Source organism: Populus trichocarpa, chromosome 11 (assembly GCF_000002775.5).
Source record: "Populus trichocarpa isolate Nisqually-1 chromosome 11, P.trichocarpa_v4.1, whole genome shotgun sequence".
NCBI classification, from domain to species: Eukaryota; Viridiplantae; Streptophyta; class Magnoliopsida; order Malpighiales; family Salicaceae; genus Populus; species Populus trichocarpa.
This window is the reverse complement of record NC_037295.2, coordinates 5527968-5554651: the sequence shown is the minus strand read 5'-3', so window position 1 is coordinate 5554651 and position 26684 is coordinate 5527968. Positions and strand designations below refer to the sequence as shown.

General features: G+C 33.0%; 3 protein-coding genes across 7 annotated transcripts; 2 read left to right on the top strand and 1 right to left on the bottom strand.

Annotated features, from left to right (window-relative positions):
* The first annotated feature begins 398 nt into the window (after positions 1-398).
* LOC7455915 (uncharacterized protein YNL011C) lies at positions 399-9820 on the top strand. 5 transcript variants are annotated; one of them, XM_024611499.1, is made up of 15 exons: positions 399-654; positions 724-840; positions 911-1043; positions 1591-1687; positions 2081-2124; positions 2421-2443; positions 2504-2577; positions 2951-3022; positions 5980-6063; positions 6745-6846; positions 7031-7078; positions 7305-7430; positions 8522-8614; positions 9166-9385; positions 9490-9820. In XM_024611499.1, exons 1-14 carry the CDS (start codon positions 435-437, stop codon positions 9256-9258), a joined length of 1326 nt encoding a protein of 441 aa, XP_024467267.1. In that variant the 5' UTR covers positions 399-434; the 3' UTR covers positions 9259-9385; positions 9490-9820. The 5 variants fall into 5 exon arrangements, with proteins under 5 accessions (XP_024467267.1, XP_024467266.1, XP_002316832.2 ...); XM_024611498.1 differs by having other exon boundaries at positions 748-840; positions 2421-2577; XM_002316796.3 differs by having other exon boundaries at positions 2421-2577.
* An 8996-nt stretch (positions 9821-18816) lies between these two features.
* On the top strand, positions 18817-20205 carry LOC7455916 (senescence-specific cysteine protease SAG39). Its single transcript, XM_002316797.4, has 2 exons — positions 18817-19288; positions 19421-20205. Exons 1-2 carry the CDS (start codon positions 18853-18855, stop codon positions 20002-20004), a joined length of 1020 nt encoding a protein of 339 aa, XP_002316833.3. The 5' UTR covers positions 18817-18852; the 3' UTR covers positions 20005-20205.
* An 826-nt stretch (positions 20206-21031) lies between these two features.
* LOC7455917 (50S ribosomal protein L34, chloroplastic) lies at positions 21032-22558 on the bottom strand. The gene is made up of 2 exons (XM_002317391.4): positions 22225-22558; positions 21032-21422 (listed from the first exon to the last, which is right to left on the bottom strand). Exons 1-2 carry the CDS (start codon positions 22448-22450, stop codon positions 21166-21168), a joined length of 483 nt encoding a protein of 160 aa, XP_002317427.2. The 5' UTR covers positions 22451-22558; the 3' UTR covers positions 21032-21165.
* Positions 22559-26684: the final 4126 nt, after the last annotated feature.

Here is a 26684-nt window from a genome sequence, read left to right as displayed (position 1 = left end):
AAAATCAACCTCTTTGATTTATTATGAGAAATTATTGTTAAAACTAGCTTTTCAAAACAACTACTTACCCATCTTTTTTAAAAGACATTTGAAGAAATAATATGATTACTAAATAAACTAAATTCTATTTCTTTTAAACATTTAAATCAATTTATTTATTAATTAAATTTAAATTAAATATGAATTCAACTACAATACAAAATTGATTTTATATAACCTGTCAAAAGATAGCAAGATAACAAAATTTACCATTTGAATGGGGAAAAAAATTCATACTCTATTTTTATTTTTGTGTAGAAAAAAATATGATTGAAAATACAAAAACCACTAAATTAGAAAAAAATGAGAATTTATTTATTTAAGAACAAAAAATAATATAATATGGGTGGTGAGGTAAATAGGTTAGTTGGTTGGAGGGAGGAAATCGCGGGAATATGGCGGACAGTTGTTTGGGACCCCTGATTTCCAAGGCCTCCTCCCCCTCTCTTCTCCTCCACTCTCCTCCTCAATTACTCTTCCCTTTTTCTTCATTCCCTAAGCCAATACCAAAACCTCTTGTTCTATCCATGACTTCCCTTCAATGCTCCCCCTCCCCCTCTTCCATTTCAAATTCAAGCCCTAGGCCCTCACAACCCTCCCTCCTCGTCTTCTCAGGTCTCTACTATACTTCCTCATTCTTCAATTAGATCCAAAAATTATGATTAATTTTTAATGCATATGCAGGGGGTACTGCGTTTAATGGCGTAGTGGAAGAACTGAAGAAATTAACAACGAGTGTTGCTCACGTTCTCCCTGTTTCTGATGATGGTGGCAGCACTGCTGAGATTGTCCGCGTGCTCGGTAAATAGCAGATACGCCTTTTCTTTTTCTCTTTTTAGGTATAATTGATACACTCTAAACTGTAACTTAGGTGGTCCTGCGGTTGGAGATATTCGGTCGAGGTGTTTAAGATTGTCTGATCAAAGTAGTGCTGAAGCTCTTGCTGTCAGAACATTGCTTGGGCATCGCTTACCTCTTGATCCCCAAGATTCCAAATCCCAATGGTAATAATATGTCTTGTGAATTTTGTTGATTTCTTAATTTAAATATATAGCATTAAATGCATTTCAATTTAAAGCACTTCTGCTTTTAAGTCATAATATTCATCATACTAATCGCTTCCAAAATGTGTTTCTTCGCATAACTTGGATTTACACTAATTTATCCCTATGTGTTTGTGCATTTCAACGTTTTCTTGGTTGGTTTTCATATTTGACTTTTCCCCTCATGAAATCAGTGTAAACAATTGTAGGAAATTTGAGAAAAAAGGAAAAGAGAAAGGTGTTAAAAGTGCTGGACCGGTTGTCTTTGAACATAAAATATTAGAGAAAAAGTTTGATGTGCAAAAACTTGATGGTCCAGTAATGTTGTATTTTTTGCTTAGGTATATTTTGTTAATGTAAAAAGTGTCTTGAAATTCCTTAAATTACTGTGTTGTTTACTATTAAATTCAGTTTTATAGGTTCTATCCTGAATTTCTATTGTTTTACTTGCTAGGTATATATATGGTGCAGGTATTGAATAACAGTGTGCTGAGTTGGAATTTGGCAGGTATGATATTGTAGGAGGAGAACACTCTTTATGGAAAGGCGTATCAAGACCATATAGTGAAACAATTCGAGCTTTTCTTGTTTATTTCCAAAATGAGGTAGGCTAAGCTGAAAATGATACTGGATTGTCCCTTTATTGCCATTTCTCTTGTTGATTTTCATGCGACGTGCTTCTTGCATACCTATTAACTATGTCATCGAAGGTCTATGGACTTAACGTAAACTTTCTACAAAATGAGAGGAACTTCTATGTGAGAGATGAAGTGGTTAATATTGGTGATAGGGTATAGGAAAGTTAATGGTGACACCTCTTAATTTTGTTCTTCTTTTGAAAGTTTGCTGGATGTCATTATTTATTTATTTATTTATTTTGCTTCTTCTCCAGATTGGTTCCAACTTTTGTATGTGTTGTTTCTGTCAAATGCTTTAGTGCTTGTTAGAACTTGTGAAATAATGTTAGTATGAAATCAATAAATGTTTTGTGAATGCAGATCCTGCGTCGGCCTAATGAATCATTTTGCTTTAGTAATGGCAGGTACTTGTATCCAATTGTAACCATGTCTTGCTACTTTCTGTTTTGTGGTTCACAGTGCTGTTTATATTTGGAATATTGATGATCATGTTCTTGAGTAGGCTTCCTATTCCACCAATATTTAGGAGTGATTTGCCCTGAAGTCTATGTATTCTAGAGAATCATATGTTCTTGGATAATTTTTGTTGTTTCCTCAAGTTTTTCCCCATTCTTGATAAAGCTTTCCACCTTAAATTTCTCTGTGTTTTTTGAAGCTTTTTACACAATCATGACTTAACTGACATGCTTCTTTTTTGCAGCATTGGGAATTTTTTCTTTGCAGGTGCACGCATATTTTTTCAATCTTTAGATGCTGCTATATTTTTATTTTCACGTGTTTCAGATATTCCAGCAGAAAGTCTGGTTCTTCCAGTCATCTCAACGAATGACAGGCTTACATTAGGATGCGAATTATGGGTATTGCTACCACTTTATGTTAAGTGTGTATGCTTGTGACATATGCCAGATTATACTGTATAGCATTTCCAAATTTAATTTTTGTAACTGCAACCTAGGTCATTGATCTGTAGCTGTTTACTGATTTTTTACAATTGGAGAAGATGTTTTGCATGACAAGTAATTCTTACAATGTAAATTGTATTTTTTTTTCTAAAGTTTTCTTGGTTTATAATGTTCACTTGCAATTATGCTGCTATTTGTTTTTGAAAGATGATGCCATCAGACAAGAGAGAAAATTTATGTAACATCAAAACTAAAACCACTTATATGCTTGGCAAATTTTTAGACAGCATCTTTCTTTCTTTTCTAATATTTTAGTAATTTATGTTAGGATGGCACTATTATTCGAGGTCAGAATGAGATTTCACATCCAACCAGTGGAACCATGCAACCCGTTGATAAGGTATTGTTGTTTAGCTATGTGACTTGAAGTACAATTAGTTTTCAATTAGTTAATGTATCAATATTTTACTGAGAATTTCCGAATAGGGATTGCCGAGAATATCTTATTTGGCCGCAAATTAGTAGTTTATGGAGGTATTGTGTGCTGCAATTGAAGTGATGATGAAACTATCTTGTCAAAAGTTCTGTGTGCTTGATGGCATCAAGTCTGATTAATCATGGTGGTTGGGTCTTAAGGAATGTCCTTAACAATGGTGGTTTGTAGTTTTAGAAAGGAAGGTTGAGAAGTAGAAGAAAGAGAGAGAGAGTATTCTGCAAATACAGAAAATGATTAAACTTTATTACTTGCCCTCTACTTTTCTCATACACTCTTATTTCTACAGTGAAGTTAACTACCTAACTGTTTCTAACTATCTTTCAACTAACTTCCTAACTGTCATTAACTACTTGTCAGCCTACTAACTGAATCAACTAACTAATCATCACATGCCATTTACAATATTCATCACATGTAAATTGCTATGCTACTGCGGCTGGTTCTGTTATTTCTCTTCTGCTGTAACCTTCCCTCTTCCTTATTAAGCATCATGTAAAAATTAGCCCTCCCTTTAAAATTCTTGTCCTCAAGAATCCAAGCTAAAATCCAGGAATTGTTGACTCAATTCTTCCAAATTCTCTCAAGTGGCATCTTCCTCAAACATATTAGACCACTGTACTAATCCATCACCTCTACCTTATTTCCTTTCTTCATGAGTTTCCTATCCAGTATAGTCACTGAAGCAATCTTCGCCCTTCCACCACCACCCACTATTGTCAAAGTTGTTGAGGTTACTACATTCTCACTAAGCTTTTTCTTATGCAATGAGACATGAAAAATTAGGTGTATGGCAACTTCTTTTTGTAATTCCAACCTATATGCAACTGAACCAATCTTTTACAAAACCTTATATGAACTATAAAATCTCAGATTGAGCTTGAAATGCTTCCCTAATTCCTACTTGATTGCTGGTATGGTTGAAGCTTTAAGTAAATATAATCCCCCTCCTTGAATTTGCTATCAGTTCTATTTTTATCTGCCATATGCTTTACCCTACGCACAACCTTCTCTAACTACTTCTGCAAGAACTGATCCATATTAATTCTATTGGTTACCACCTCTTCCACTGTAGCCATTGAACTAACTTCTTTAGTAGACAATGCCCTGCGTGGTGGTGGATACCTAAACAATGCTTGGAAGGGACTCATTTTGATAGAAGAGTGGAAGCTAGGATTGTGCCACCATTGAGCTAATGATAACCATTGAAACCACTTAGGTTGATTCATTGTTATACACCTGAGATATATCTTCAAGCACTAGATATATCATCTAACTACTAGTGTTTTGTACTCAATGCTTTGCTGAAAAAAGCTAAAGGTTTGTCTTCTTGGCTTAACACAACCCCTATTCCACTGGCACAAGCATCAATCTCCAGTACAAAATCCTTATCAAAATCAGGCAATGCTAACACTAGTGCTATACATGAAGCTTCCTTGAGTCTGTCAAATGCCTCTCGAGCCATGTCATTCCACCCAAACTTATTCTTTTTCAAAATTTCAGTTAATGGTTTACTGATGATTCCTTTAATGAATTTCTTGAAATATCCTACTAACCCAAGAATCCTCTTAGTTCTTTGATTGTATGAGGTACTGGCCACTCTTTGACTGCCAAACCTTAAACAAATTACTTTTGAAAACTCATCCCAGTTCATTAAGTCCTTGCATCCTACCAAATCTCAGCTCTTCCTCCTAAGTACAAAGAAGCAATCTCAACTCATTGGTGTATGACTATGAAGTGCATCTTAAAGAATTTCATACACTTCCTCACCCAACTACAAGGATTTTCCCCCACAAAGTTGGGTAATTTATATTATACCCTCCTCTGTTGCTTTCTTGAATCCCAACAACATTCTCCCTCATTTCTCGTTCACTGTCTTGACTGGCCTCAAAGGAACTCATGGTTGACAGCAGTGTCTCCATCTTCAATTGTAGCTGTTCTATCTTATTGTATAACTCAGTTCCTTGCATTTTAACTTCAGCTCTTACCTCTTGTATTTCTTCATTTGTTCGTCTGCTCTGCTCCTCTAGAGCTCTCATCTTGTTTGGATCTTTGGCTCTGATACAAAATTGATAAGAAATGTCCTTAACAATGGTGGTTAGTAGTTTAAGAAAGGGAGGTTGAGAAGTAGAAGAAAGAGAAAGAGTCTTCTGCAAATACAGAAAATGGTTCAACTTTATTACTTGCCCTCTACGTTTCTCATACTCTTATTTATACAATGGCGTTAACTACCTAACTGCTTCTAACTACCTTGCAACTAACTTCCTAACTGTCACTAGCTACTTTTCAGCTACTAACTGAATCCACCAACTAATCATCACATGCCAATTACGATATTCATCACATGCAAATTGCTATGCTGCTTCTGCTGGTGGTTCTGTTACTTCTCTTCTGCTGTAACCTTCTTTCTTCCTTATTAAGCATCACTTAACATTGTGTGGTAGAGAGGCAATCGCATCTGTAAGGGCAAATTTGTGTTGATCAATATTTTTTATTGTAAGAATATATCTCTTTTCTCATTGTTATGATTGATTTGATATCTAAATGATATTAGGAAATCCAATTCCCAGTTGTCATCCAAAGTACAACTTGGACTGAGGTTTTGTTCACCAAATCATTTAACTGATCTCTCGAGACCAATTGCTGTCATGCATCTAAATACAGAAATATTGGTGCTGGGAGAATGTGTTAATCAGTTTAGACTATATAAACAAGTAAAATTTCTCCTTGTCATCATATTTGGAAACAGAATCCAATTCCTAGTTTTATACCAGAGCATAATGGTGTTCGGATTGCACTTTATTGATAATTTAAAAGTTCTTTTGAAATGCTGAATTCTTATGGAAAGAAATTCTTTTGGGTAGGGGTGTTCTTCAGTCCCAGCACTTCCTTCAAGAATAAAGAGGGTTTTCTATATGTCAAATGAGGGTGGAAACTCACTGCACGAGGTGAATACATCTTGCACTTTATTCTTCTACCACAAACAATTATCATCATGAAGAATTGTTCTTGTATCATGGTCATGTGTTTTTTGGTTGGTATAATGTAAAAGTGGCCCGGAACCTTTGGTACTACCTTCATATGCAAGAGCCTGACATTGCAAAAAAAATTGAAAAGCAAAAATGAAAGACGGTATTCTGGCATTGGTACTTCAATAAGATTTATCTTATCTGTAATTTCTTATAAGACCACAATTATGCAGTCATTTGAAACTTCTTTAACGTGCAAAATATAGCATGTCTGCATAACACCAATTTCTTGCTTAGATACGTGAATATGATGCTGTATATTCACTTGTTTCTGATCTCTTGCACCTGGAGTTTGATGTCAGGTGATTTGTAAAGTTTGGTTTTTTTTCCCCTTATGGTGAACAATTTTGCTGACATGCTTTATGTATTTGGTGAATGGTGATACAAGGAGATAGGACATGCCTGTACCTTTCGAACTTCATTAATCACATTGATGTCTTGTTTCCAGTCTGGTTTTTTGTTTTTTTTTTTTTTAAAAAAAAAAAAAACTTCTGTCTCTCAAGTTTCTTACAGTTGCATATTCATTTCATGAAATGTGGATCTTGATTGTTGAAATATGTAATCTCTGATTCTAATAATTTTATTATTCAAATTGAATAGGTCTTCCCCATGGTAAATGCATCTGTCTTGGACCGATTGAGTAATGTGGATTGTATTGTTTATGCAATGGGATCCCTCTTTACCTCCGTTTGCCCATCATTGGTAACATTCTTGATTCAGTGTTTTTAATGAAATTTAACTTTCATTAGATGGTTGTTGCCAAATTTGTTTTCTCATCTTTTGGTTTGCAGGAGTATATTGATGTGATTTTGTTTACTTGTGGTTCATCATTATCTATGACTGTTTCATTTACTTGTTATTCATCATTAAGTATGACTTGTCTTAGGTGTTACGTGGCATTGGAGAAATTATTTCTTCCAGGAACTGCCCAAAGGTGCTGATTTCATAACCTCTTGGACATGTGGCTAATTTCTTGCTGTCTTATTTGCATCAAAATCTATCATTACTCTCTTGATCGATCATGTCACAGATTTGGAAATTAGAATCCTCTGACCTTCCATGTTTGGACATTCTTATATATTATTTAAAAGCTGAACATCAAAATATGCTGCTATTTTAGCATACATGTGCTATACTTATTTAGCTCTCTCCAACATTAGGTACTTTTGTTGAATGGTACACATGATCGAGAGACAAATGGCTTTTCTGCTTCTGGGTTTGTAACTTCCATAACAGACGCCCTAAATCGAAAATATGGAGATACTGATTCTTGTTTGGAAAATTTTGTAAGTGGCTAGATGGATTATATTTTGAGACAATCATGGAGTTATGATGAAAAAATATTCTTCTGTTTTATCCAATTTTTAGAAAAATATTCTACCATATGCATGTGCGATCTATAGCTGAATATCTTTATTAATAAAACCACCTCTCATAGTGCATTTCTTATCTTTTTTGTCTGTATTTTGGATTCAGGGACCAGAAAAGGGGCTGGACAATTCACAGTCCCCTTCATCCTGGTTGGTAGAGAAAACTACCATTTTCCACCCATGTTTGAGTTGACAAGTCAATTTGCACCCTATGTTTCCAATTCAGTATTGCATCCAAATCAACAAAAATGTTATCCAATTCAACCCAACTTCTGTTTACAATTTTTATAAAATCCATATATTACTTGACATCCATATTTGTGAAATGCAATGTTAGAAGTCCACAAGATCGCTTTAGTTCAGAATCTAACAGGAGCTATCAATTGGGTTTGAATGGACTGCATTTGCTCCAATTTGGGTGCGCTTGACTAAATTGAAAATAAAAGGTGCAAATTGACTATTCAATACAGCACAGGGGCAAAACAAACTGGTTTTCTTCTGGTTGCTACACGTGCTTTTATTTACAATGTGTAACCTTCCCTATGGTGAGAAGATCTCATTTTTGATCCTTACAATCAAGTACTTCTTGTCAAAAAGATGGTTCTTTCTGTCCACATACCTTTTTATGAGAATTTTTGTAAGTTGATGCTTGCAACATTGCTTCTTTATTCATTCAGCACAACCATTTTCTGGCTGAATACACTGAGTTAAAAAGAAATGAAGGACTTCACTTTTGCGGGAGATATAGCAGTTAGGGAAATCGTGATTTTCCAGCCTCATATGCTCATGTACCTTTTGCTTCTTTTGACACCTCCAACTTAAAGATTGTTAAGTCATGCTAGTAGGTTGTTGGTTCTTGCTTTCTAAAGAAAAAAAGTTCTCTCGGTTTTGCTACAGATCTTTGATAAAACATTTAATATACAAGGTTTGCAAAACTTCTTTGATTTTGTGGAGAAAAAAACACAGAATGAAGCATGCTATTTACTTCAGTTGATATCTCTATGCAGCCAAACCAGTATATCAATACACTTTTAGTTCCCAAAGATGGCCAAATTCCCATAGATGTGCAATGCTTGACTTCCCAAGGGATCTTTGATGTGGTAAGTGTGCTTATATCATTGCTTTTAGTTGCATTTAAACTAAATTCCAGCACCTACATATTCAAATGATTATGTGGTATGTCTTGGAGTTCAATATTTTGTTTTGTAGTTTCGTAATTTTGACAAGTTATAGATGTCTTATTTCTATTGCTTACAGCAGTTGGTTTACTATGAAGTAGACAAATTCTAGATTAGAAAAGCTATCTGAGAAATTCTTTCTGGAAATCTCCTAGTATGATATCTTCTTTTAGCTCTACTCTTTGCATTGGTTATTTTTCCTTAAAAAGTACACCTTTTCCCATTACTACTTGCTTTCCACAATGGCTTGACGAGTATGGCATTGTCTAGCAAATTCCAAGGGCAGATAGTCAGGGATTTACCTGGCTGGCATTTCTGGTGCTCTATTCAATGATTGTGATACTGTCTCATCTCTTATTGCGGACTAGGAAACTGAGTAGAGCGATTTGCTCGTTGATGTTAATTCACCCTTCCCTGATGATGTTAAAGTTGCTTATTTGTTCACGAGGTTAAACAAATTATGGTTTTTGCAGATCATGGTTGACTCTGTCTGTGATCCGAAAGTTGGTGTAATATTCAACCCAAAGTCATTGATAGACGCCCTCGCCAATTTGATTGGCAGATAGATACACGAGCACAAAAATGTGATGAAGGATGGACTAAATTTTGACAGAAAAAATTGTATTCAGGGGCAAACATGATTGCTTCATGTTCCTTTGGAATGATTCCATGCGCGGAGATGTTTCATACAAGGTAAAAGTTTGAGCAAGTCAACCTTCAACAGAAAATGCCAATATATATATATATTTTTTACTTAGTTTAATATCAATATTTAAAAACAGTGTATTGGCTGGTAGGCTTTTCCCACTTCTGGTGTCAGGTGATGCAAAATTCCATTGAAGAACGGAGGAGGGTCGAGGAAGCAGCAACAGCATGGAAACCTCAATTCTATTGCATTGCAGCAACTCCATTCTCATCAAAGGAGTCGGATATTATATTAGTGTAAATTGTAAAAAAGCTGTACAAAATGACCGTAGTTGTACCCTCTGGTTCTAACATGAAAGCAAGTACTGAACTTTAATTACGCATTACGCATCTGAGACAACTGCGAGTGTGAAGGATGAACAGGATTTTAAATGCTGACATGTGTATTTTAAATTGAAAATATATTAAAATAGTGTTTTTTTAGATTATTTTTTTTATATCAATCATAAAAACATCAAGAAAACAATAGCTTAAAAAGGATTTCAAAAAACAGGTTGAACTGGAAAAATAAACATACCAGTTCATCCCAGAATTTATGCCGTAGTGCGGCCTTGGGAATTAAGGATCATCAAATTAAGGTTATTTGAAAGCTGTATTGTGGTGGGACAGTGTTTACCGAAATTCCATCAAAGTGTTTTCCCACATCACCTTCTACTCGACTGCTTCTCGTACAAGTGACCAAGACTTTGGTAACAATCAACATATTTTTTTGAGTTACCTGCATCAGCAAAAATGCCTTGCTTACTTTTCTATAACAAAAAAAACGAAGATTATGGCGAGCCCGATGAAACCATGTTTACTGTCTCTTGCTTTACTTATTTAAGTAGAAATCCTTTTTGTTTTTGTATTTTAAAAATATTATTAAAAAGATTTGAATTTTTTTTATTTTTTTATTTTAAATTAATATTTATTTAGTATTTTTAGATTATTTTGATGCGCTAATATTAAAAATAATTTTTTAAAAATAAAAAAATATTATTTTGATACATTTTCAAGAACAAAACACTTTGAAAAACAATTATAACCACACTTCTAAATACGCTGTCAATAATCAATTGGGTCAACATCAACTGCTGTAACCCTGTACGTAATCAATTTTTTTTTCAAATTATATTTGAGTGTTTGAGATTGTGGTGCAAGGTGCTTTTCAAAATAGTTTTTTGCTTGAAAATAAATCAAAATAATTTTTTTTTAATTTATTTTTTATTTTTGATATTAACACATCAAAATAATCAAAAAACACTAAAAATATCAATTTAATATTTTTCAAACCAAAAATACTTTTGAAAATACCAAAAAACAAAAGCATAAGATTTGACAAACACCTCCTTTCAACAAAGGTTGCCCTTAATTCACCCACCCATAAATAAAACATGTTGAAGTATTTTTATATCTGCTCTAAAAAAAAGCAATGCTAAGCCATACTTTTGATCATATTTTAATTTATTTTGTCCATGCTCCATGAAAATACTTAATCTTCTTACTTTTTTTTTTTTTAGTTTAACGTGGGTGTCCGGGCCAGCTTGCGTACACCTCGACTAAATGCTTGCGAGATAAAATCTTCTTACTTTTTATAGGTGCAATGTTCGACATAAATGCTTGCGAGATAAAAATTTTCTTCTTTTAGAATCACCAAAATTAACCATCTTCTGTAGCCTTATCATCAAGACATAGTTTAACTATTTATTTTGATTTATATAATTGTGGTGTAGTTCAATAAGTAATAACACAACACATACTCCATATTAACATTGGTTATGGAAAATATATCAAAAAAGGATAATTTCTTTGGCTACCAAGATTTAGAGATCTCAAGCATCACAATAAATAAATAAATAAAATAAACATTATTAAACCCAAGTATATCCTCAAACATGTAAAGAAAAGTCAAGAAGATACCACATCACAGAAAATTTCAAGACTAGTAAACAACATAAAACATGCGGGTTTTATCCCATCACAACAAGTTTTAGCTAGAACAATTTATGTTCAATGAAGATTCAAAATCTTTAGCTCCTAATTTAGCAGAAGCACAAATGATTGATTTGAAAACGCACTCTATTTATTCATAAACCAATTTTATTCTACAAACTCTTGTGTGAACCACCTCCATTTTAGAAGAAAATGCAAGATCCACAATTTTATAAGAGAGTTGTAGATTTGGAAGGATCCTTGATGCAGGAGGTTTTAAAGGAAAAATATTTTTTCTTATGGTGCGTTTGTTTTCCGGAAAGTGGTTTTCGAGAAACTACTTTCCAAACTTTCCTGTGTTTATTTATCATTAGAAAAGTTGGTCAACGGAAAACACTTTCCGGTCAAAGAAATTTGGCTTGATTTCTAGGAAAGTGTTTTCCTTTTATTTTAGACGGAAAACACTTTTCGGAAGTTGTGAAAAATTTAGAAATGTCATATTATTGGCTGATTATAACAAATTTGATCCTCAAACTTTTAATTGCTATATATATTTTGTTTTGAATATTTGTTTTTCAATTTCATCCCTTAGAATTTAATTTTTATATTAACTTTGGTCCTCATTTTTATAATTGTTATTTGCTTTTTTCTTATCATTTTCTAATTAAAATTTTTATCTATCAAATTTAATCCCCATTCTTTTTATTATTACTTATTTTATTTGAAATAATTTATGAAATGGTAATTATTATTATTTTAATTTCTTTATCTTTTATTTTTTTTATTTTTTAGATTTGATCTCTATTATTTTGATTATTATTTATTTATTTTGAGATAATTTATGAAATTATATATTTTTTCAATTTCATTCTCATTCAACATTTTAATTTGTAAGATTAGTTTCTCATTATTTTAATAAACTTGAAAAAAATAAAACATTAATAAGTTATTTTCCAGCTCATTTTTCATGACATAACCAAATACTGGAAAGTGTTTTCCAATTTATTTTTCATTATACTACCAAATATCATAAAATAATTCACTTTCCACAAGAAATTACTTTCCACAAGGAAATTACTTTCCAGCAAACAAACGGGGCCTAAGTTATTTTTACTTTTCTCTATCTAGTTTAGGAAATTATATATTATGCTTAATGATATTGTTTCCCACAACTCAATGAAGTCTTCATCATGCTTATACAATTCTTTCAAACAATCAAATTCAATAATTTCCCCTCTCAAGGTAACAAACAAATATGTCTGTGTACTCAAAGCATCAATAACCATATTTTAGACTCTAGCCGTATACTCAATTTTGATTAGGAAGTGTTGAAAGTAAGTCGCTCATTTAACATGTATATCATTACTGATTCACTTATGGATATGTAGGAGCTTTAGCGTCTTATGATTATAAAACAACACATTTCTAGTTTATGAAAAAGCTCAGTCCTTAGCTAACCTTTGTCTAAGTTTAATATGTGATGGAAATGCTTACAAAAATTGATTTTTTAGAATTATGATTATGTGAACTTAATGTCATCGTTTCTTTTTCTTAGTAAGAACAAGTGGTGAAGTGATATAGGCATTTATGCTAAAATTACTAACAAATAAAATATTTATGATTTTTATAATTTTGACACAAGACTTCTTCTAGAATTATTGAAATTAACTATCTTCTATAACCTTATTGATACTGAATTTGGACTTATACCTTAAAGAGGTTCATGAATCATTGAATTAATCTATGATGCATTTATTTTAAATCTAGTTCAAGAGTCTTTATGCATTTATCTTCAAGTCTATATCAAAAGTCTTTTAATCTATATAATGAACGGGTTTATGTATGTGAGTTAAACCAATTCATAGTGGGTTTTCCATATTTACCATATAAATACTCATTTTCTTATTTGAATAAGACATCTCAAAATAAAAATAAGTAGTTTATCCTTGTTAAGAGTAATTATTCTTACATTATATTCTTTTATGTTTTCTCTTGGTGGATTTCTTTGAGTGATAAGTTAATTATCCTTGAGAGTTCACTTTTATTTTTCTTTTTATATCTTTTTAGTTTCATGTCATTTTGGTATCAAAGCTTGACAATCATGTCTGGGCAACATGGATGACATAGTGGGCAACTCCCTCTTAACCACAACAATCATGATGATTATAAGCAAGAGCATCTTGATATTAAGGTGGAAGAATTAAAGAGGCAAGTGCATTAGCTTTAACAACATCTCAAATAATATGAACATCTAAAACATGATGATTTATATCATGAATTAGAGCATGAATATTAAGATATCTATCCTTTTGGAGGTGATTGTTGTCATATATACATATATAAGGTATCGACGAGGTAAAGCTGATTTCTAAAGGATTTTTGATATAAAAGTTGATTTTTCAAATTCAAAGGAAAGATGTAGTAAGAAGAATTCATTGATTAAATCAATACGGTGGAGAGAGTCTTTGACTATAAAGACATCAAAAAGATCACAAGGTAAAGATATGTTTTCTTAAATTGAGTAAGTATGCATTAATCTAATGGGAGCATTTGCAGAAATACATTAACATGAAGGCAAGAAGCAATTCATTATATTGGAGAAGATTAACAAAGAACTAAAGAGAAAGTTTATATCGGGCAATTATTATCGAGATTCTTTTTCTCAAGTATCGTAATTTGAGGCAAAATGAGTTGTTAATGGAAGATTACACTATAATTCAATAATATTTAAATGTTTTATAATCTAAATGAACCCAAGAAGCAAAGGGTTTTTATCTTAGAGGATAGCGCTTAGAGGTTAGTAAGGTGGTAGAACTTAAACAATATTATATTTATAATGATATGGTGAAGATGGAGAAATAAACCAAGAAAAGATATGGTGGTGGCTCAAAGTTTCTGCCAAGAAATGAGAGCAAATCTCATAGGACTGTTTCTTCCAATATTAAATTTTTAACAAGTAAGACAACAACTATAGAACCTTTCAAACAAAAAAGGTCATCAAGTACTAGCAATCTTTTGTTATTCAATGTTTTCAATATCAAGGTGTAAGTCATATTGCATCTAACTATCTAAATAGAAAAGTTGTTTCACTTGTGGAAGAAATAGATGAAGATGTCATTAAAAAATATATTTTAGCTGATAATAGCCTCATATTCAATGAATATATAACTTATGATGAGGAAGGAGAAAGGTTAGTCATTCAAAGAAACGTAAAAACAAATCATATAGAATAAGAACATTGGCTTCAAAACAACATTTTGTATATGACATGTACATATTTGGAAAGGTTATTAATGTGATAATAGGTGGAGGAAGTTGGCAAAATGTGGTGGTTGATATAATGGTAGACAAATTGATCATCAAAACTATTGATCATCTGCATCCTTACAACTTGTCTTGGTTGTAAAAGGAAAATGAGATAAATGAATAAAAAGATGTTTAGTTTAATTTTTTTATTAAAAATAATTATAAAGATGAAGTTTATGTGATATTTTTCCTGAAGATATTCGTCCCTTATTACTTAGTAGATCATGGTAGTATGATAAAAAAGAGAGAGAGAGAGAGAGAGAGAGAATTATGTATGATGGATTCAAAAACACCTATTTTCTTAGAAAGATAGTATGAAAATTATCCTAGATCCAAGCAAGATAAAGATCAATAAAAAGCCTTTAAAAAAAGCATGAAATAATCTGCTTTCTAAGTCCATATTTCTTACTTCCATGAAAAAAAAAATTAATAGACTTATATCCTAATGATGGTAGAAGTGAATGAAGAAAAACTCATAGTCCATCCAATCATGCAACCACTACTTCAAGAATTTAAAGATGTCATACCAAAGGAAATACCAATTGGCCTTCCACTAATACGAGATATTCAAAGTTGTATTGATCTTATTCCTAGATCAATGTGAGATATTCAATCAACTGAGTAGTTAACATTATTACCATCAAGTACCTTTTTCTTATCCCTTACCTTAATGATATGCTTGATCAAACTCATGGTGTCAAATATTTTTTAAAATTTATATGAGGGGTGGATATCACTAAATACATATAAGGCCTTAAGATGTGTGGAAGACTACATTCAAGACTAGAGATGGCCTATATGAATGGGTGTCGATACTTTTTTAGCTATCTAATATCCCTAGCACTCTTATATGGCTTATGAATCATGTTTTCAAATCATTCATTGGTCAATTTATGGTGATATATTTTGATGACATCCTTAGCAAAAATTAGGATGAGCATATGGAGCATCTTCCTTACGAGTTCAATGTCTTGTGAGAACAAAAAAATTATTTATCAAAAGTAAATGTGATTTTCTCATGGATAAACTACTATTTCATGGCTATGTTATTTCAAGTGATGGCATAATGGTGGATCCTAACAAGGTAAAAGTTATCACAAGCTGGTGGACTTTATGAGAAAGTTATGGACTACTTTACAGTTTAAAACATCTCATTATCCACAAACATATAGACAAACTAAAGTTGTTAATTAGAGTTTGGGTAGCATATTAAAAAGCTTGGTAGGTAAGAAGATTCACTAATTGGATCTTGCTTTGGCTCAAGCTAAATTTACTTATGATCCATCTACAAGCCAAAACATATGAGTCAGCCATTTTGAAGTGGTGCATAAAAGAAATCCAACTTCTACTAGCTATCAATTTAGTGGAACATAAAAGTTCAAGCTGAGAATATAAATAAGATACATGTGCAAATGCAAATACATCATCAAACATAATAAGAAGTGTAAAGCTCAAGCTAACAAACATAAAAAAAAAAAACCAACAACTTTGGTTTGGATTCACCTTTGAGATGAATGTTTTGCTCGTATTCATCATGGAAAAAATAAAGCTAGAGGTTGATGGTCCTTTCAAATTTCTTAAGATAGTGAGAGAAAATACATATAAATTGAGGTATTAAAAATTTATGATATTTTAAAAACTTTCAACATAATAGATTTCTCTCTCTTTCTATAATGGTAACATAGTTGAATAAAACTAGGAGACAAGTTATTGCACAACAGAAGTGTATGACATCAAATTAAGACTTGCATATTAAAAAAGTTTATGAATCATTGAGTTAATATATGATGCATTTATCTTATTTATTTTCAAGTCCAGATAAAGAGTCTTTTAGTCTATGTGATGAGTGAGGTTCATGTATATGAATTGAGTTAATATATGATTCATTTATCTCATTTATTTCAAATCGATATCAAAAGTCTTTTAGTCTATGTAATGAATGAGGTTCATGTATGTTATTAAACCTATTCATGGTGGGTTGTTTATGCTTAGCTAATAAATACTTCATTCCTCCTCGTTAAAGTAAGACATCTTATAATAAAAATAAATAGTTTATTCTAATAAAAAGTGATTCTTCCATAATTATCTTATTTCATCTCTTTGGTGGGTTCCTTTAAGTGATGAGTTGATTATTTTTTAGAGCTTACTTATGTTTTCTCTTTTAAATTCTCATTAGTTCCAAGTCGATTATCATCGGGATATAGTTTAACTAATTATTTTGATTTATATAATTGTAATGTGTGGTTCAATAAAAAATTGTTTTGGCTCATTGTTTGCATAATAACATTATAGATGTTGTATACTAACATTGGTTATGAAAAAATATACTAGAAAAGGACACGTTCCTTGTCTATCAAGCTTTAAAGATCTTATACATCACAATAAATAATTGAATAAATAAAATAAATTTAATACATAAACATATCCTCAAGCATTGTAAAGAAAAGTTGAGAAGATATCACATCACAAGAAAGTCCAATTGAGATTAATAATCAACATAAAGCCTGTAGATTTTTATCCCCTCATAGTAGATTTTGAGCTAGAACAATTAATATTTAATAACGATTCAAAATCTTTAACTACTGATTTAGCATGAGCATATATACATGGTTGACTTGAAAATGCATTCGATATAGGACAAAGTGAAAATTAAAAGAAATAAATTTGGAGAAATAATAAGCTTAGAATTAAAGGAAATGAGCTTAAGAAAAGAAATAAAAGAGTTAAGGTAAAGAGGAAAATGGGGGGATAGAAATGTTTCCTCCTCAGTAAATTTTTGTTCAATTCATTATCAATTAACTAATATTTAGAAAAATAACATATAAATATTAAAATTCTAATTAAAATAAATAATTAGATTTACAGTCCACTAAATAAAATATTCAATAATAATTAAATCAAACTTAACAAATAAATCCAAATAAAATTCAATATAACCCATTAAATAAAATATTTAAAAATAACAAAATTAAGCTAAATAAATAATCCCAAATATAATTCAATAACATAAAGGTTTGATTATCTTCCATCATCATAGATTATATGGATATATGAACATGTCTCGAATTTGATGTTACTATCAACACTCTATTTATCTTGAACCGATTTTCTTCTACAAACTCCCGTGTGAACCACGTCCATTGTGAAAGGATATGCAAGCTGCAAAATTCGTTAAGAGAGTTGTAGATTCGAAAGGATCCCACTTGCAGACAATGAGTAAATGATAAATCTCTCTCTTCTGTTTTTTTTTTTTTTCCTAATAAGCACGACGATGCCATTAATTGACACTTAGCTTAATGAGCTAGCAAGAAATAGGGACACGGATTATTCTCTTGAATCCATCTTCATTCTGTCTATAGCTCCACTACTGGAGTAAAGGGAAACCATCTTACCTCTCTTGCTTTCTAGTTTTTATTTAATTAATCATTTCCAAAATCAAGAAAAGATTTCTTTGCACGTTTGGTATATGTAACAACCAAAAACTCAGGTCAAGGAACAATTGAAGAAAATTATGTTTTGAAGAATAAGCTCAGGTCAAGGGATTCCAATGTGTAGCTTATGTTTAAATTTTATGATTGTGCATCTGCATTAGTAATGATGAAAAGTTTCAATCAGAAAAAACCTGCATTTTCTTTTCCACAAAGTCTTGTCGATCCCTGCATGTCGTGCGAACCAAACTGGTTTCAGGATAAAGTCCTACGCGTACCTCTTCAAGGAACTTGTTTCGGCTGGCATAGGAAAATGGAACTAGCAAAAAAAGGTAGATTGCTAAAATGTTTAAATTCAATATGTCAAGGGGTACTCTTTCTGATAGAGATGACACATTAAGTACGGCATATAGGCTCAGGCTCACTGATTATTATTGTTATTTTGCTTGAATTCATGCTTAACACTCCAATATTGAACGTAACTTGAACAATTAGTTGGATAACTCACAAGTAAAAGGAAAAATAAGCATTGCAGAACAATACAAGTGCTACAAAATAAAATATGAGAAGTGCAGACAACGCAGCAGCGTCCAAATTTTGTGTCAGGATCATACACAACGTGCCAGATTCACCAGGTTATTTGCTTCCACATTGTCAGAATTGAAGCCATGGTGTGAATGCTGTCTGAGAGAGATCTTTAAGCAGACCAATGCAAGTACTATAAATACATGTAATTCACGAATGACTAGTGCAATATCATCACATCCTACAATACTTGCCTATAGTCACAATCTTGCACACTTCAGCAGAATGGCTTTTATACCAGAAAACAAACTAATCTTTGCAGTGGTCTTACTTCTTGGGCTCTGGACTTCTCATGTCTGGTCACGCTCTCTGTATGAGGCTTCCATGATGGAGAGACATGAAACATGGATGGCTCAGTATGGACGAGCATATAAAGGCCATGTAGAGAAGGAGAGGCGCTTAAACATATTCAAGAACAACGTGGAGTTCATCGAGTCTTTCAACAAGGTTGGGAAAAAGCCTTACAAGCTAAGTGTCAACGAATTTGCAGATCTTACGAATGAGGAATTCCAGGCCTCGCGCAATGGATACAAGATGTCCGCTCATTTGAGCTCATCTAGCACCAAGCCTTTCAGGTATGAAAATGTAAGTGCAGTTCCGTCTACCATGGACTGGAGAAAGAAAGGAGCTGTTACCCCTATCAAGGACCAGGGTCAATGCGGTAAGGCATATTGATGATAACCTCTATGATCTGCTTACCATTTTTCGAAATGTGAAAAATTTTCATTTTCTATTTCTTTTAGACAAACTGAATCATCTACCCTTTTGTCAAATCCATGCAAAACATATATAGGCTGTTGCTGGGCATTTTCTGCTGTGGCTGCGACAGAAGGGATTACCCAGCTCTCAACTGGAAAGTTGATATCTCTTTCCGAGCAAGAACTGGTTGATTGTGATACAAGTGGTGAAGACCAAGGTTGTAACGGTGGTCTTATGGATGACGCCTTCGATTTCATCATTCAGAACAAAGGCCTTACGACTGAAGCCAATTACCCCTACCAGGGAGCTGATGGAGCTTGCAACTCTGGGAAGGCAGCTGCAAAGATCACTGGTTATGAAGACGTGCCTGCCAACAGCGAGGCAGCATTATTGAAGGCAGTAGCCAATCAGCCAGTCTCAGTTGCTATTGATGCTGGTGGATCTGCCTTCCAATTCTACTCGAGTGGTGTGTTTACTGGAGATTGTGGGACTGATTTAGATCATGGTGTGACTGCTGTTGGGTATGGTATGAGTGATGATGGTACCAAGTACTGGTTAGTCAAGAATTCCTGGGGAACTAGCTGGGGAGAGAATGGATACATAAGAATGGAAAGAGATATTGATGCCCAGGAAGGTCTTTGTGGAATTGCAATGGAAGCTTCGTACCCTACAGCGTAATAGCAACAAATGATGGTTATCCTTCTTCATCTAGAATTCCCCAGCAGTATATTTCCATTTCTTTTTGTTGAATGTACGTGCAGAGTTCTCTTTGTTAATATGTAAACTGCTGTGTTCCATGTACGCTTATATAAAGGCTTTTGCTTTCTTAATGAAATTCGCAGTGATTGCTTGTTTGTAATTACTTTTCAAGCGAAAGAGTAGAGCATGAAATCTATACAAAAATATGCTGCTTGGTTGTCTTACCTTTTCATTCAGACAGAGTAGACTCCCCATTCTGGTCTTGTTCAAATTCAAGATTTGGCCTTAATCTGTTCCGTCACTGAAGGAAGGACCCAGGTGATAATCTATTTTTTAGTTAAAAATAGCTATTACCGTTAATTTTGATCACAAATGATAATCTAGAAACATGATATTGTGTCATAGAAACACATGATTTGGAAGAAAAAAAAAAAAGAGGGATGAAAATCTAGACATGAAAGCCTTTTTGTATATAAAAAAAATAGGCTTATATTATTCAAGGGAATACCTCTGTTTAGTTTGAGGTACTTCAAAAAGAAAATTGAAGGAGTTAGTTTAGTTTGAAACTAAGTTCATGATAATTTAACCTTGTATTTAAAATAGAAATACCTTATATTGAAACAGAGGTATTCAAGGGAGTTCCAAGAGATGGCAGCAAGACTAGAAAGTTAAGAACTCAGCCGACTAAGAATTTAAGGTGGATAAAAAATATAATACCATAACAGGTAGGACATTCTCCTGATCAATTACTACAAGGCAGAAGCGGCAAACAAAAATAATGAACAGAAATGAACTATAAAATTGAGCAAATCTCTAAATCACAAGTAGATGATCCAGGAGGCATTTACTAGACATGATCTGACTGAAAAAAGATTTTGAAAAGAAAGGAATTCTGGGCAGTGTGCATCTGCATAGGGAAATTGCATAGGTTTTTCACTCTCCAGTAAAAACAAAGATGAACAGTTTAAAAACAGGAGTAAAACAAATCATCATAGAGAACAAGATCTATCGCAAAGGCTTTTCCACTTTAAGAATTAAAATGGTATCGTTAAACAAACGCTTCAAATGTGATGAAGCAAGCAAAAACAACACGGAGACATAACTAAATATGATCCATATACCTAGAAACTGAATTAAGGATTATGAACCTTTCCCACTATTGGGATTGGACTTGGTGCAAAGGACCTTTCTTCCTTTAGCACGTCGACGTTTCAACACTGCCCTCCCACTAGTGGTTCTCATTCTTCGACGGAAGCCATGAGTCCGAGCCAGAGACTTTCTGGACCTGCTTCTCTTGGTTAGACAAAGTGCAGCCTTCCCAGCTCTCACCACTAGACCACGACCTATATCCTTTCTTACTCCGATGTTAGAATTCAAATCCAATCCCAGAGATAAACCTGCAATGGAGGTGTTACATCAAACTAAATCACTGAAAGTTTCTCTAAAGTATTTCCACTTGAATGCTTATTGATTGGTTCTGACAGCACAAAAAACATGGTTGATTAAAAGCTCATACGAGGACCAAAGACCATCACCACTCTTGACACACTAAAACATAGAATTCTAACACAGATTTAAGCACCCAACTCTCAGATAAGCATAACCCTTAGCAAAGAGAGAAGTTATCTCCTAGAGAGAGGGAAAAAAATATATGATTGTTATTGAAAAAGAATGCTGTTACAAGGAAAATTCATCCTCGAAAGGTACTTTCATTGCTAAAGGTTGAGCCCATCTTAATTCAAGAGTATGAAAAATATTTAAGACGCAACAATGCCTGCTTGTCAGTTTTACCATAAATTGAAGCAGAAAAATCACAAACAATGACTACCGAAAAAGGAAAGAGATTATTATAGTGAAAGAAAACAAGAGCATCCAGATTCCCAGATACATTTTACCAACTACCTTAAATTCCTACGTTAATATTTCGCAAGCTAGCTCAACCAAAACCTAAGAATCTGCCTTGGTTAATTCTTTCCACCGATAGATTCATAAGAATTGATCTTTCCAATGCTTACTACAACAATTCCTTAGCATTGTCAATGCGCATTTCAAGTACTTCAATCCCAGGATTAAAACAAGGATATAAAAAAAAAAACAAGAGAGTCAGTCCCTTACTTCACTAAAAACCCTTCATTTTAAGCAGAAATTAAGAGACCCCATGAGCCCAAGATTACAAAATAACATCTTTTTTTACTTTACCTGAGAAGGAAGAAGGTAGAGAGAGAGAAGAGGAAGGAAGGAAGGAGCAATGAAGCAGCCCTGAGCGAGTTGTGGAGTTGGTGGCCACATTCATTGAAAAACCCCTTTTCGTTCTTGAACCAGAAATAAGAGAGAGTGAAGCTGATGCGCTGCCATCGCTTCTTGTTCGACTCGACGCCATCCAAGGTGGCGGTGATGACGATATCAATGATATTGAAGTAGCCATGATTCTGTTTCCTCTGTGTGTCTCTCTTGCCGTCTACTTGATTTGTTATCCTCTATTCCTCTCTTATCAAGGCAAGGCTATCTGTGACTGACTGACTGGTGGTGGCCTTATCGGTTTTCTTCTTCACTTGGCAATCAAAAACAAAAACAAAAAAGTTTTATTTCAGGCCTTGTTTGGAGCCCATGGAATTCTTAAGGCCCCTAGAAGTGATTCATTCCTCTTGAAGCTCTTTTCCTAGTCATAAGCCCACATTCTTAGGCCATTAACAGTATACCTTGTTTGTTTTTGCTGGCAGAAACACCGTTTCCAAAACAAATATTGAATTTTTAAAAAACAAATTAATTTTTAATATTTTTAAATTTTTTTAATATATTAGTAATAAAAATAAATTTTAAAAAATAAAAACATATTATTTTAATATATTTTTAAATAAAAAATATTTTAAAAAATATATTGAATGGAAGAGAGATAAAAGTGCCCATTTGACGAAGTGGGCTTAGCCACCCTATTAGGGCAATGGCGTGGGCTTGGTCGCGCATTTGTCGCCATTAGAATTCAGAAGGGACCCTCGCTCATGATTGGTATCAATGGGTTGGAATTATTAATTAAGGAACTTTAGGGTTTAGTCCCTTTTATGAATAAAACTTTTTACATAAGGAGGACGAGGTTACCTTTGGTAAATATTTTATGAAAGGTTGTCAAAATAACAAATCATTAAAAAATATGGCTAAATCATTATAGCAATACTCAAAAATTATTATTCATTAAAATAATATTTTGTGTTTTTTTAGTTTATTTTATTTAATCCTTCAACAATTCAATTTTTTTATTTAGTTTTTCTTTTTAATTTTACCTTTATTATTAGATTGTTTTAGAAATTATGTTTTATAATTATTTTTTACATGTCAATCATATTTATAAATGTTTTACATAAAAACAAAATTGATTCGACACGGATGCGTGTGCTAATAATAATCTAGTTATATACCTCAATTATCATCCAATTTCATCCATAAAATGCCATTAAGGTTCTTATGACCCCCATAGAAAACAAAATTACGGTCAATAGGTTCTTAAATATTCCTTATTGTACATATAAAAGAGATTAGAGTCCTTGGAAAATTCAAAACGAAGCATCTTCCAAAAAAAGATTCTAGGATAAACTTTATCTCTATGCCATTAGTGTGCATGTGTTTTTAAATATTCCTTATTGTACATGTAAAAGGGATTTCAAACCGCCATACATCTGGGAAATATGGCTGTAATATATTCAGCACGTGATGTCTGAGCGGTTCACAAGACGTTCACAGTCCGGTGCTAACAACCAGAACCGGCAAATTCATGGTTCAATGCCCACGCACACCGGCAGCTCTATTCCGTTTGTTGCAAATGCGAAACGGATTATAAGATTAATTTAAATGAAATATATCGTTAATTAATTTGTTGTTACTTAATTAATTTTTTTCTTACAGACTATGTCTCTTGAACGTGAGACGAGCCCAATGGAGCTGTTTGTAGAGACACACGTGCGGAGTGAAGACCGCCAACAGGGGGCGCAACAGTTCGTTGACAACCGCGCTCAACACTTCGTGGTATGTTCGTTCAACCATTTTATTTCGTAAGTTATTATTTTCAGGAGACCTATAATAAACGGTTGAGAGAGAGATATGGGAACGATCCTTCGATCTGGATTTGTGGATGGAGGTAAGATCGTCTGGTGGACCCGATAAAAATCGAGTGTACGAGCTCTCTAGCACTACGGCCGAGAACTTGCGGGCGGCCTGTAGTGTCTCAACCGTTGGGAGCTCCCAATCAGTATCGAGCACCCAATCTAAGGAGTTCGTGGCCTTGCAACAACAATACGAGCGACTTTCGGCGAATTATGAACAACTCCGCCAAATGGTCATTGACATTAGATCACATATGGGTGATACATGTGGGTCCTTTTTTTGGCCGTTTGGTCCCGGTAACAACCAGTGTCCTTCTCTTCCAGCTCCGTCATTGTTCTAGATTAATTTTTTTTGGAAACACATTAAATTTGTAATGAATATTTGGATGAAAATTATTTAACTTTATTTTTTTATTTTTTATGTTTAATACAATTTTATTTGCATAATTGGTTTTTTTTACTATTCATTTATATAATTTTATATTATTTATTCTAAATAATTTTTAAAAAAAAAAATTAAAACACCACAGACGGATTTCAAGACGGAATTTTTCCATGGGTATTTTACAGAGAAATGTTTATTGGAAATGTCACAATCACTGACGTCTCTACAGACAAAAACAGTCCGTCGGTATTTTACCGAGAGTTGAAAAATATTTACTTCATATGCCATCATCTCCGACGTGTATACCGACGGACATATCCCATCGATATTTTACCGAGAGTTGAAAAATATTTACTGCATATGCCACCATCACCGACAGAATATTTCCAATGGGAATTTTTTTTTGCGCGCATTTTTCATCTGTAAAACCATCGGTATTTATTTTTACCGACACAATTAGCAACAGAATGTGGAATTACCGACGAACGCTATGTTGACGAATATTGTCCGTTGGTGAATTAGTCGGTAAAAAATTTACCAACGAAGTGGCAATCTTACACCAACGGATTAGGTCCGTCAATAAAACTGTTAAATGTTGTAGTGAAATTGTAAATATTTTATGAAAGGTTGTCAAAATAACAAATTACTAAAGGACGTGGCTTAGTAACATCCACAAAATATTATTCATTAAAATAGTGTTTTGTGTTTTTTTTTTAATTTAACCCTTCAATGACCCAATTTTTTTTATTTAGTTTTTCTTTTTAATTTTACCTTTACTATTAGATTGTTTTAGAAATTATATTTTATAATTTTTTTACACATCAGCAATATTTAAATATTTTTTTATATAAAAATAAAATTAATTCGATACGCAGTACATCGCATGCTAATAATAATCTAATTATATCTCAATTATCATCCAATTTCATCCATAAAATGCCATTAAGGTTCTTATGACCCCATGGAAAACAAAATTACGGTCAATAGGTTCTTAAATATTCGTTATTGTATATATAAAAGAGATTAAAGTCCTTGGAAAATTCAAAACGAAGCATCTTTAAAAAAAAAAAAAGATTCTGGGATGAACTTTATCTCTATACCATTAGTGTGCGTGTGTGTGTTTTAATGTGTAATGATAAGCCCAATTTTTTTAATTTTATTCTTACTGTGCTTAGATTTTTTAAGTATTTTTACGATATAGTATCACAGGGTTCGGATCTAGAGTTAAAAAAAGAGAGAGAGTTGAAGGTTCGCTGGCTTCAAGCATGGATGGAATACAGATAGATAAAAGGTCAACGTTACCAGAATCCAGTAAGAGAAATGAAGAAAAAAAAGGCTATTGTGGTTGGTGGGGAGAGAGAACGAAAGGAGAAAGAAGAAAAGAAAAAACACACGAAGAGATTTATTTGTGTTTTTTAAGAGAGAGAGAGATAGAGCGAGAGAGCTGGCCTCAACTTTAAAGCGAGATTCATATATCTTAGGTTAGGTGTAGTTTTGAAATTCGGTCCAGTCTAATAAATTAATTCAGGTCTTGGTTATCTGGAGTTAGAATCAGGCCGGATTTAAAAAAAATAGAAAAAATAAAATCTAGGGTGACTCAACAAGACTCGGTCAAAAACTCGGTTGGAACCCATTGACTTTTTGTTTTTTTACTAAAACGACGTCGTTTTGATTTAAAAAAAAAACAAAATTGACCCGAGCGACCCGATTACCTGGTCAAAACCCGGGTCTTGGATCGAGCCGGGTTTAAAAACTATGATTTTTGTTATGTTTAGTTTGGATATAGAAGATTAATTAGTATATATAGGATTAGGATATTAAGAAATAGGACAAATTAAGAGATTTGTTGTAACAACTTTAAAAATATATATATACAAACATGCAAAAAACCTCAAAACATCAACGAATTTTTTTTAAAAAAATGGAGAATTTTCATGAAATTACATATATATTTTGAATTTGAAGTCTTATTTCTAGAAGTTTTGGAAAAAATAGAAGTCAAAAAGAGCTGCGACATGTAATGTTTACACTCACGCCATATCTACAACTTCTTTGCAAAACAATTTCTTAATGTCAAAATGAGTACTTACGAACATGGAAGGCTTCTTCTAGTGAAAAGATCTCAACCTTCGAGAGATTGCTGAGGAGGGCTGTCCAAGATTGCGTGTTGGATGTTTCGA